Source organism: Petromyzon marinus, chromosome 45, assembly GCF_048934315.1.
Source record: "Petromyzon marinus isolate PM22_M1 ecotype Great Lakes invasive population chromosome 45, UKy_Petmar_22M1.pri1.0, whole genome shotgun sequence".
Lineage (NCBI taxonomy): Eukaryota > Metazoa > Chordata > Hyperoartia > Petromyzontiformes > Petromyzontidae > Petromyzon > Petromyzon marinus.
Genome location: NC_133711.1, coordinates 10809695 through 10822759, shown reverse-complemented (window position 1 = coordinate 10822759; position 13065 = coordinate 10809695). Strand labels below are relative to the sequence as shown.

Below are 13065 nucleotides of genomic sequence, written 5' to 3'. Positions count from 1 at the left end.
TGGTGGTGCTGGTGGTGCTGGTGGTGGTGGTTGTGCTGGTGGTGCTGGTTGTGCTGGTGGTGCTGGTGGTGGTTGTGCTGGTGGTGGTGTTGCTGGTGGTGGTGCTGGTGGTGGTACATGGTGGTGGTACATGGTGGTGGTGGTGCTGGTGGTGGTGCTGGTGGTGGTGCTGGTGGTGGTGGTGTTGGTGCTGGTGGTGGTACTGGTGGTGGTGCTGGTGGTGGTGCTGGTGGTGGTGGTGCTGGTGGTGGTGGTGCTGGTGGTGGTACTGGTGCTGGTGGTGGTACTGGTGGTGGTGTTGGTGCTGGTGGTGGTGCTGGTGGTGCTGGTGGTGGTGGTTGTGCTGGTGGTGCTGGTTGTGCTGGTGGTGGTTGTGCTGGTGGTGGTGGTGCTGGTGGTGGTGCTGGTGGTGGTGGTGGTGCTGGTGGTGGTACATGGTGGTGGTGGTGCTGGTGTTGGTGCTGGTGGTGGTGCTGGTGGTGCTGGTGCTGATGGTTGTGGTGGTGGTACTGGTGGTGGTGGTGGTGTTGGTGCTGGTGGTGGTACTGGTGGTGGTGGTGGTGGTGTTGGTGCTGGTGGTGCTGCTGGTGCTGGTACTGGTGCTGGTGGTGGTACTGGTGGTGGTGGTGGTGCTGGTGGTGGTGGTGCTGATGGTGGTACTGGTGGCGGTGGTGTTGGTGGTGCAGGTGGTGGTACTGGTGTTGGTATTGGTGCTGGTGGTGGTGGTGCTGGTGGTGGTGCTAGTGCTGGTGGTGGTGGTGCTGGTACTGGTACTGGTGGTGGTACTGGTGGTGGTGGTGTTGGTGGTGGTACTGGTGTTGGTATTGGTGCTGGTGGTGGTGGGACGCGCTGTGCGCTTGCTGGCGCTGCAAGGACGGACGCGGGGAGAGGACACGCGGGGGATGGGGGGTGGGGGATGGGGGGTGGGGGGGAGGGAGGGGACACGCGGGGGATGGGGGGCGGGGGGGAGGGGACACGCGGGGGGCAAGGGGATTGGAGTCCTCACCTCGTTAATCTTGTCATCGTATTTAGCCACCTCTTCTGGCAACATGAGCTTCTTTTGGAACGCCCTCCTCATCTTCTGCCACGGCTTGTCGTCCCTGCAGGGGCATCATCATCGTCGTCAGCAGAGTTGTGTCGTCGGTGGTGGAACTTTACACCACCATCACCACCACCACCACACGTGATCAACTCACTGTGAGTGAAACCAATTAACACTGCGGGGGTGGCTAGAGGCATTGGCGAGGTGTGTGCATGGCGAGGTGTGTGTGTGTGGCGAGGTGTGTGTGGCGAGGTGTATCTGGCGAGCTGTGTGTGTGTGGCGAGGTGTGCATGGCGAGGTGTGTGTGTGTGTGTGGCGAGCTGTGTGTGTGTGGCGAGGTGTGTGTGGCGAGGTGTATCTGGCGAGCTGTGTGTGTGTGTGGCGAGCTGTGTGTGTGTGGCGAGGGGTGTGTGTGGCGAGGGGTGTGTGTGTGGCGAGGTGTGTGTGTGTGGCGAGGTGTGTGTGTGGCGAGGTGTGTGTGGCGAGCTGTGTGTGTGTGGCGAGGGGTGTGTGTGGCGAGGTGTTTGTGTGTGTGTGGCGAGCTGTGTGTGTGTGGCGAGGTGTGCGTGTGGCGAGGTGTGTGTGTGTGTGTGGCGAGGTGTGTGTGTGGCGAGGTGTGTGTGTGGCGAGGTGTGTGTGTGGCGAGGTGTGTGTGTGGCGAGATGTGTGTGTGTGTGTGTGGCGAGGTGTGTGTGTGGCGAGGGGTGTGTGTGTGGTGAGATGTGTGTGTGGCGAGGGGTGTGTGTGTGTGTGTGGCGAGGTGTGTGTGTGTGGCGAGGTGTGTGTGTGTGTGAGATCGGGGTAAGGGGCCACAGCGGAGAGCAAAACTTTCCTTGTCAGGGGTGGGGTACCTGGGGGCGGTGAAGTTGTAAACAAAACGCTCAAAACAATACCATAAAGCCTCGGATCCCCACGAAACAACAATAATAAATACGGTGTAAAGTTTATCGCGGAGCGCGGCCTTCCTTGCCAGTTGGGTACGCAGCAGCACGTGCATTTGTGGCACAGGGTGCAATAGTTGGGGTGTCGAGATGCAATATTGTTCAGGTGCACGTGGGGCGTCGGGGTGCATAGCCCGCGCGTGGCCCGTCCGTGCGCGGTGCAGGAGTAGGCGCACCCCTCTGGCAACTTGTCAGTGCTGCTGCTGCTGCGTGTTTACACCGCCACTGGGAAGACAAAGGCGGCCGTGCATGCCGCTTGAGAGCACACCACCCGCTCCCTTCATAGGGGCTCGCTAATAGCACTTGTCCCAACGGTCGATGCGGCTACACTGTGGGGAGCGCTGCTTTGTCTTTGTGCATGCCGCTCACGCTTGCAAGTCGCGCCGCTGTTGTGTAGCCATCATCGGGAGCGTGCAGCGTGTGCCTGACGAGTTTCTCGTAATTTAGAGAAAGCGTTCGGATTGTGAATGTTATCTTGCAACGTAATTGCTGTGATGGAGGTTGATTTATTTATTAAAAACTATGTATAATTGCGGAATGCTTTGATGCTATTAAAAATAATAGGTTTGAACCCTTTCTGGCAATGAAACAGGCGTTGTGTTAAGATGCTCAAACACCAAATATAAGCCTTTTGAAAATAAATAAAGTACTGCATTAACCACACACGGTACTTGCCGTGAACATGCGAAGGAACATGCTCCAATAATAATAATAATAATGTATGGCATTGTCTTTGAAACTGAGTGATTGTAGCTCACTGGGCTTTACGGGGACATACGCTTCTGGTCGTGAACCTCCTCCGATTCCGACGTTCCAACTCGCGTCGACGGAACGGAGTGGGTGGGTGGGGGGAGATTCGTCGGTCGCAAGCCTTAACCCCAATACCAGCGGGACAAGCAGCATCGCTCCCAAGGAGGGCGCGTGGCGCACGGCGCACTGCCAAAGCGGCCCCTCTCACGTACAGGATGAGCAGCCCGTAGGCCTCGCCACGCAAGTCGCGGTAGGCCTTCCACGGCTTGATGTCAAGGCGGCGCGGACACGCGGCCTCGCGGCGGAACAGCGACTCGATGAGGTGCGGCGCGCCCACGTGGACGCTCTCGAACGAGCCGAGGCGCATGCGGTAGACGCTGCCCAGCCGCCGGTGGTACTCGGTCTGTGGGGTGGGGGTGAGAGTTGCGGCGAGTGAGGGATGGGCGAGTGAAGCACGCGGCAGCCGTCAGCGTCGACGCTGCGGCAGCGCCCCCCGGCCCGCCACGCGGGCTCTTGCGACGCTCTCGGAGGCCCGCGGAACAGGCAGCCTCTGTGCAGGCCATTCTCGCCCCCTTAGTTCCTGCCGCTGTCTCTACCTCCGAGGCCATTGGCGTCGAGTTTCCCCGGCGCACGCGGTGAGGCGACGCGGGCGATGAACACCGCGCGCAGCGGGCGTCACGTGGGGTATGACGTCACAAGTGGCCGCGCCGTGGGAGGGGTCAAGCTGATGGTGATTTCGCCCTGTCCCAGAATTCATTATGTATGCATCAATACCCATAACACATCCGTGTTGACTCTGTGTATACCTGTGGGCCGAGCTTGGAAGATTCGCACTGAGAAGAATTCGGGGGCCGACTTACGAATGGGAGAGAAAACGCGCCCGGGGTCAGATGCCTGGCCGTGACCTTGACCCTTCGTGACCGCGTGGCAGCGATGACCCCTTCACTTTATCTGGGCGTGAGTTGTCACGTGCGGTATTCGCCCACGCGTGCTGCTCAACCTCTCCAGGGGTTTCCTGCCGCGAGTCTCGCGGGAGACGCGGGGACCGCGATCTCACGGGGACCACGGGGACCACGGGGACCACGGGGACCACGGAGAACACGGGGACCACGGGGACCACGGGGACCACGATCTCACGGGGACCACGGAGACCACGGGGACCACGGGGACCACGATCTCACGGGGACCACGGGGACCACGATCTCACGGGGACCACGGGGACCACGGGGACCACGGGGACCACGGGGACCACGGGGACCACGGGGACCACGGAGACCACGGAGACCACGGGGACCACGATCTCACGGGGACTACGGGGACCACGGGGACCACGGAGACCACGGGGACCACGATCTCACGGGGACCACGGGGACCACGGGGACCACGGAGACCACGGGGACCACGGAGACCACGATCTCACCGGGACCACGGGGACCACGGAAACCACGGGGACCACGGGGACCACGGGGACCACGGGGACCACGGATGCTTGGAGATGGGGGGGGGTTCTGTTTGCATCAGAGGTGCCCGCGGGCGCTCGTCACGCGAGCTTCACGTCAAATGTAACCGGGGAGGGAGCGCTGATTGAGATTCGCAAAGTCATTCACGGAGCCAGTGGGGGTTGGGGGTGGAGGGATAGGTGGTGGTGGTGGGGGTGGATTCGTGAGGACTTTCCGAAGCGACGTGGAAGAGGACCACGTCGCTTAGATCAACATTCCCCGTACACAACAACATCACGCGGACACGGCGGGGGGCCCGCGCGGTGGTGGGAGGGGGGTGTGGTGCTGTTGGCAGAGAGGTGCGAAGCAAGGATGCTCACGGATCCCATTCACGAGACAAGATGCGATTCATAGAGAGAGAGAGGTTTATGTGCGCGTTTGTCGCGTTTGATTCATAGAGAGAGAGAGAGGTTTATGTGCGTGTGTGTTTGTCGCGTTTGATTCATAGAGAGCGATGTGCGTGGGGAGCGGGAGTGGAGCGGGCAGCGCTACGCTGAGCTACGAACCTGGCGGTCCGAGTTCGATTCCCTCTCACGGCCAACACCGGTGACGATTATCTGAACCGGTCCTGGGCCTCCCCTAGGTGGACTCAGCCCCAAATGAGTACCCAACACGATGTGTGTAGTAAACATCGCCACTAGGGAGACAAAGGCAGCCGGGCGTGGTGTTGGCCACCCACTCTCTAGTGTGCCGTGCCGGCCTTTATAGGTGCTCGCGAACGCCACTTGCCCCAACAGTCTGTTAAGGCAATACAGGGGATCTTTGTCTTTGTGTGATTCATAGAAAGCGGTGTGAGTGTGTGTTGGTGTGTGTGTGTGCGTGATTCACACAGAGAGCGGTGTGAGTGTGTGTTGGAGTGTGTGTGTGATTACCACAGAGAGCGGTGTGTGTGTGTGTTGGTGTGCGTGTGTGTGTGATTCACACAGAGAGCGATGTGAGTGTGTGTTGGTGTGTGTGTGTGATTCACACAGAGAGCGGTGTGAGTGTGTGTGTGATTCACAAAGAGAGCGGTGTGAGTGTGTGTTGGTGTGCGTGTGTGTGTGATTCACACAGAGAGCGGTGTGAGTGTGTGTTGGTGTGTGTGATTCACACAGAGAGCGGTGTGAGTGTGTGTTGGTGTGTGTGTGATTCACACAGAGAGCGGTGTGCGTGTGTGTTGGTGTGTGTGTGCGTGATTCACACAGAGAGCGGTGTGAGTGTGTGTTGGTGTGTGTGTGATTCACACAGAGAGCGGTGTGAGTGTGTGTTGGTGTGCGTGTGTGTGTGATTCACACAGAGAGCGGTGTGAGTGTGTGTTGGTGTGTGTGATTCACACAGAGAGCGGTGTGCGTGTGTGTTGGTGTTTGTGTGTGATTCACACAGAGAGCGGTGTGAGTGTGTGTTGGTGTGTGTGTGTGATTCACACAGAGAGCGGTGTGCGTGTGTGTTGGTGTGTGTGTGCGTGATTCACACAGAGAGCGGTGTGAGTGTGTGTTGGTGTGTGTGTGATTCACACAGAGAGCGGTGTGAGTGTGTGTTGGTGTGTGTGTGTGATTCACACAGAGAGCGGTGTGCGTGTGTGTTGGTGTGTGTGTGCGTGATTCACACAGAGAGCGGTGTGAGTGTGTGTTGGTGTGTGTGTGTGATTCACACAGAGAGCGGTGTGAGTGTGTGTTGGTGTGCGTGTGTGTGTGATTCACACAGAGAGCGGTGTGAGTGTGTGTTGGTGTGTGTGTGATTCACACAGAGAGCGGTGTGAGTGTGTGTTGGTGTGTGTGATTCACACAGAGAGCGGTGTGAGTGTGTGTTGGTGTGCGCGTGTGTGTGATTCACACAGAGAGCGGTGTGAGTGTGTGTTGGTGTGTGTGTGTGATTCACACAGAGAGCGGTGTGCGTGTGTGTTGGTGTGTGTGTGATTCACACAGAGAGCGGTGTGAGTGTGTGTTGGTGTGTGTGTGTGATTCACACAGAGAGCGGTGTGAGTGTGTGTTGGTGTGTGTGTGTGATTCACACAGAGAGCGGTGTGCGTGTGTGTTGGTGTGTGTGTGCGTGATTCACACAGAGAGCGGTGTGAGTGTGTGTTGGTGTGTGTGTGTGTGATTCACACAGAGAGCGGTGTGAGTGTGTGTTGGTGTGTGTGTGTGATTCACACAGAGAGCGGTGTGCGTGTGTGTTGGTGTGTGTGCGTGATTCACACAGAGAGCGGTGTGAGTGTGTGTTGGTGTGTGTGTGTGATTCACACAGAGAGCGGTGTGAGTGTGTGTGTGCGTGATTCGTAGAAAGCAGTGTGAGTGTGTGTTTGTGTGTGTGTGATTCACACAGAGAGCGGTGTGCGTGTGTGTTGGTGTGTGTGTGTGATTCACACAGAGAGCGGTGTGAGTGTGTGTTGGTGTGTGTGTGTGATTCACACAGAGAGCGGTGTGAGTGTGTGTTGGTGTGTGTGTGTGTGATTCACACAGAGAGCGGTGTGAGTGTGTGTGTGATTCACACAGAGAGCGGCGTGAGTGTGTGTTGGTGTGTGTGTGTGATTCACACAGAGAGCGGTGTGAGTGTGTGTGTGATTCACACAGAGAGCGGTGTGAGTGTGTGTTGGTGTGTGTGTGTGTGTGATTCACACAGAGAGCGGTGTGTGTTGGTGTGTGTGTGTGTGTGATTCACACAGAGAGCGGTGTGTGTTGGTGTGTGTGTGTGATTCACACAGAGAGCGGTGTGAGTGTGTATTGGTGTGTGTGTGATTCACACAGAGAGCGGTGTGAGTGTGTGTTGGTGTGTGTGTGATTCACACAGAGAGCGGTGTGAGTGTGTGATGGTGTGTTGGTGTGTGTGTGATTCACACAGAGAGCGGTGTGAGTGTGTGTGTGTGTGATTCACACAGAGAGCGCTGTGTGTGTGTGTTGGTATGTGTGTGTGTGATTCACACAGAGAGCGGTGTGAGTGTGTGCTGGTGTGTGTGTGTGTGATTCACACAGAGAGCGGTGTGAGTGTGTGTGTGATTCACACAGAGAGCGGTGTGTGTGTGTGATTCACACAGAGAGCGGTGTGAGTGTGTGTGTGATTCACACAGAGAGCGGTGTGTGTGTGTGTGTGATTCACACAGAGAGCCTCTCACCAGCACTTGGTACTGCTTGGAGATGCCGCCTTTCCGCAGCACCTCGAAGAGGCTGCCCACGACGGGCAGGCTGGGCGGGCTGGGCATCTCGCTCATCGACCGGAGCCTCCTCGCCCCCTCCGCGGCGGGACACGGCTCCCCGGCCAGGCTCGCCGGCGCTTCCACGGCGCCAGGAACCACCACCTGGGCCGCCCGGCTGCTGCCGCCCTGGTGCGCGAAGGGGCAGCCCCGGGGCAGCTGACCGGCCGCTCTCTGCAACACGACGCGATTCATTGTTTGGCGCGTTCACGCAGTCGTTCCGCTAAAGCGCGCTGGGATCGCAAGTGGACCCCCGCCCCACGGTCGCACACTCGTTGGCCGATGCGGTAACGCGAAACCGCAAGCGGAGCCTTGCGGCAAGGGTCGCTGTCGCTCAAGATGCGAGTTTAGCGAGACGAATGAATGAGCCGAGCGCGGTCGCGAACCGAGACTGCCACCCGCGTGAAATCCTCCGGTAACAAACCCCCGACCACTCCACTCAGTTGAACCGCTCGCGTACCGAGCCACTCACTGCGCTAATTGCGGCGCTTGTGGGCACGGAGCCCTTATATATACCCGCGTGTGTGTGTGTGGGAGCGTGAGTGCGCGTGTGTGTGTGTGTGCGTGTGGGTGTGTGTGTGTGTGCGCCGTGGCGTAAACACACCGGTCAGGACGCGCCAGCCAATCGCGGCTCTCAATGACAACTCCCTGGTTCTTCTCGGAAGCACAGACAACAACAACATCAAAAAAGATATTCGGGAGCGCGTTTACCCTTTTTGTTTGTTTGCGAGGTTCAGGATTGAGAGTTCACTCCGAGCGCTGACTTCGACCTCACACCGCCATGGGAGTTCACGGGCGCGAGTTCCTCACAAGCGGTGTTAGAGATTTGCATTTCATGGGGGCGGGGTGGGATAATTGAGATTAAAACCTCGGCTAGAGTTACAAGCCCTAAAACCTCGCAAGCTCTTGTCACAAGCGCCAAACCGGTTTAAGCTTTACCCGGCGTAAATTAGGAGTCGAGATGCAGCGTGGGTTTAATTAAACTCTCATCTAAGCCGTATCGCCTTGACAGACTGTTGGGGCAAGTGCTGTTAGCGAGTAGCACCTGTGGGTGGACAGCACCACGCCCGACCGCCTTTGTCTCCCTCGTGACGATGTTTACGCACCGCACCAGGTACTAATGTTGAGGCTGAGTCGACCTCGGCGAGGCCCAGGGCCAGTTCAAATAATCGTCGCTGGTGTTGGCCGTGAGCGAGCATGGAATTCGGGTCGCCGGGATCGTAGTGCAGATTAGCGCTAACCGCTACACTGCTACTCCTCGCACGCACACACTCCGTTACACACAGACACTCATAATTAAAAACACCCACACCCAACACGAACAAACGTACACATGTGCCAGGCTAGGTGAACCTTGAGGCCACGTGAAGCGTTGAAGGCTCGCTGCTGGCAGGAGGTTACGTGACAGACCCAGGTGCCATGGGTGTATTGACTGAGATGACTGGCAGACGCTCTCTTTGTGCTCCCCACTGTGCCAACTTGCTGCGTTTTATCCGCCTGGCGCTCCGCACATTGTTGTGAGCGTCGCTCTGCCGCCTTCGGTTGTTGTTAGAGGGCGACTGCCTCCAATTGCCCAGCAGCGTCCTTCACGAGCTTCCTCCTCCACATAATCCGATCTTGACACCGCTGGTACCGGTCATCGGCGAGTCCACTCAGCTCCACATCCTCCTGTACCATATCACTCCATCTCTTCTCTAGCCCGTTCCGCGCCCGTTTTGCCCCCTCTATCCGGCCAAACAGAAGCTGATTGTGAATGCGGTGGCTGGGCATTGCGGGCCACATGACCCAGCCAACCATGTACTCATTTATGGCCGAGTCAACGTAGGGGAAGCTCAGTGCTGGTACAGATAAACGTCACTCAACGACTGCAGTACACAACACAAATACATTCGCCACTAAGTGGCGGTGACGTTACCACGGCGCCTGTGCCAGGCTAGGTGCACGTTGAGGCCACGTGAAAATGGTGAGGCCACGTGAAATGGTGAACGCCCGCTGGCAGGAGGTCACGGGGCAGACCCAGGTGCCACGGGTCGACTGACTGAGATGACTGGCCGATGCACCACACACATACACACTCAACCACATACATGTAAAACCACACTAATACACACATGCATACAAAGACAAAGGTCCCAGACTGTTAGGACACCTCTGAAGGTCGGCACGGCACACAAGGGGGTGAGTGGCAACTTTGTCTCCCCAGGGGCGATGTCTATACATCGCACCAGGTATTTATTTGAGGCTGAGTCGACCTAGGGGAAGCCCAGGACCGATTCAGATAACCGTCACTTGTGGTGGCCTTGAGCGGGAATTGAACTCGAGTCGCCGGGTTCGTAGCGCAGCGTGCACACACACGTGTGATTAACTCACACTCACACACGTGTGATTAACTCACACTCACTCACGTGTGATTAACTCACACTCACACACGTGTGATTAACTCACACTCACTCACGTGTGATTAACTCACACTCACTCACGTGTGATTAACTCACACTCACACACGTGTGATTAACTCACACTCACTCACGTGTGATTAACTCACACTCACACACGTGTGATTAACTCACACTCACTCACGTGTGATTAACTCACACTCACTCACGTGTGATTAACTCACACTCACACACGTGTGATTAACTCACACACACGTGTGATTAACTCACACTCACACACGTGTGATTAACTCACACTCACTCACGTGTGATTAACTCACACTCACACACGTGTGATCAACTCACACTCACTCACGTGTGATTAACTCACACTCACACACGTGTGATTAATTCACACTCACACACGTGTGATTAACTCACACACACACGTGTGATTAACTCACACTCACACACGTGTGATCAACTCAAACTCACACACGTGTGATTAACTCACAGTCACACACGTGTGATTAGCTCACACTCACACACGTGTGATTAACTCACACTCACACACGTGTGATCAACTCACACTCACACACGTGTGATTAACTCACACTCACACACGTGTGATCACCTCACACTCACACACGTGTGATTAACTCACACTCACACACGTGTGATTAACTCACAGTCACACACGTGTGATTAACTCACACTCCCACACGTGTGATTAACTCACACTCACACACGTGTGATTAACTCACGCTCACACACGTGTGATTAACTCACAGTCACACACGTGTGATTAACTCACACTCACACACGTGTGATCACCTCACACTCACGTGTGATTAACGCACACTCACACACGTGTGATCAACTCACACTCACACACGTGTGATTAACTCACACTCACACACGTGTGATCAACTCACACACGTGTGATCAACTCACACTCACACACGTGTGATCAACTCACGCTCACACACGTGTGATCAACTCACGCTCACACACGTGTGACCAACTCACACTCACACACGTGTGATCAACTGACACTCACACACGTGTGATCACCTCACACTCACACACGTGTGATTAACTCACACTCACACACGTGTGATTAACTCACACTCACACACGTGTGATCAACTCACACACACGTGTGATTAACTCACACTCACACACGTGTGATCAACTCACACACACGTGTGATCAACTGACACACACGTGTGATCAACTCACACTCACACACGTGTGATTAACTCACACTCACACACGTGTGATTAACTCACACTCATACACGTGTGAATAACTCACACGCACACACGTGTGATTAACTCACACTCACACACGTGTGATTAACTCACACTCACACACGTGTGATCAACTCACGCTCACACACGTGTGATCAACTCACACACGCGTGATCAACTGACACTCACACACGTGTGATCAACTGACACTCACACACGTGTGATCAACTCACGCTCACACACGTGTGATCAACTGACACTCACACACGTGTGATTATCTCACACTCACACACGTGTGATCACCTCACACTCACACACGTGTGAATAACGCACACACGTGTGATTAACTCACACTCACACATACGTCATTAACTCACACGCACACACGTGTGATTAACTCAACAACAGCCGCCGCTCACCACGACGTGGCGATGACATAACGGCATTTGTGCCAGGCTAGGTGCACGTTGAGGCCACGTGAATTGTCAAAGGCCCGCTGGCAGAAGGTCACGGACCAGACCCAGGTGCCACGGGTCGACTGACTAAGATGACTGAGACGACTGGCTGATGCACCACCTGTGTCCCCTACTGTGCCAACCTGCTGTGCTTTATCCGCCCGGCGCTTCGTTCGTTGTTGTGAGCGTCGCTCCTCCGCCCTCCTTTGTTGTTGGAGTGCGACCGCCTCCAACTGCCCAGCAGCGTCCTTCACGAACCTACCCCACATAGGCCGATCTTGACACCGCTAGTACCAGTCATCGGCAAGTCCAATCGGTTCCACATCCTTCTGTAACACATCACTCCATCTCTTCTCTAGCCCATGCGACGCCCGCTGAGCCCCCTCGATGCGACCGAACAGAATCTGCTTGGGCGGTGGCTGGGCATGCGGGCTCCATGCCAATGCAGCCTCGCTTGCCAGAGTAGCTCACTGATGGGGCAGTGCCCACATCTTTCAAGGACCTGTGGACTACTTACACAGTCCAGTCTGGTTAAACCCAGGATGGGTCGTATGGAAATCTTTCCACTCTCTTCACCACTGCCCCGTCACTCATGGAGAGTTGAGGAAGGGGAGCATTCGATGAATTAAAATACCCAACCCAGGCAGGTGGGGCTGATAGTAAGGCCCCATCTCTTAGTAGCATGCTCCGGATTCAGCAGTGTGATCTGTAACATCTCAGGGTAGGCAGAAATCACCAGATCATCCGCAAACAAAATATGGTTGACCAATAGGGAGCCATCTCTCGACCGCACACGGGCATCGATCAGCCTCCCATTGAATCTACACCAGATGGAATTCACCGGTACGTCCATGGAAAACTTATTGGACTCCATGGCCAAAAGACGAGGTTGACATGCGTGGGCGCGAGACGACATTCCTGTCGCACCTCAAGGCGAACACACAAGGGCCCCCACGACACCCAGCCACGCAACCTTACCTGGACCTGCCCACCGTCATGAAGGTCCTTAATGATTGCGAACAGATTGTCTCGGACTCAAAAAGCACGAAGAATAAACCAGAACCCTGGCCTATTGATGGTATCATGGGCCTTGACAAGGTCAATAAAGTAAAGATTGTAGGTCCTGTTGAAATTCTCAACACCTATACTGTAGCATACAGACACAGAAAATGGCGTCCGTGCAGGACCACCCCGGTCTGAAACAATATTGGAGCTCCGCAAGCTTCTCCTCAGCTTGCCTAGCAAGGGCAATGTTGAATCATTCTTTCCAGGACCTTTTCCGGCACACTGAGGAGCGTGATACCCCGGTAAGTGCAATCAGTACGGGCCACCAGGGCATCCTTCTAATCTTGCAGAACCCGTCCTGAGGACCAGACGGTTGTAATTACGTCAAATCGGGCAGTCTGCACACAAACGCCACCCTCCCTCGGCATTTCACTTTGGAGGTGATCTCTCCCCGTTAGTTTGACCTGGTTTCAAGCTCCAGATCGCCCTTCATACTTTCTCAACAGATGGCTCCTCGGCCGAACAGTCACAAGGAGTGGCTACTTCCTCCCATATTTGAGGCACGGCAGCATCGGCAGA

At 55.9% G+C, this 13065-nt stretch overlaps 1 protein-coding gene across 2 annotated transcripts in view; it reads right to left on the bottom strand.

Annotated features, from left to right (window-relative positions):
- CYP24A1 (cytochrome P450 family 24 subfamily A member 1) overlaps positions 1-7947 on the bottom strand; it is a 28423-nt gene extending 20476 nt beyond the window's left edge. For both annotated transcript variants that reach the window (XR_012946929.1, XM_032971225.2), the window contains exons 1-3: positions 7321-7947; positions 2946-3136; positions 1007-1100 (exon numbers count right to left, since the gene is read on the bottom strand). Coding sequence is in view for 1 of the 2 variants with exons in the window: in XM_032971225.2 (XP_032827116.1) it covers positions 1007-1100; positions 2946-3136; positions 7321-7593 (558 nt within the window). In the remaining variant the exon portion in view is untranslated. The remainder of the gene's footprint in view (positions 1-1006; positions 1101-2945; positions 3137-7320) is intronic.
- Between the last annotated feature and the right edge of the window lie 5118 nt (positions 7948-13065).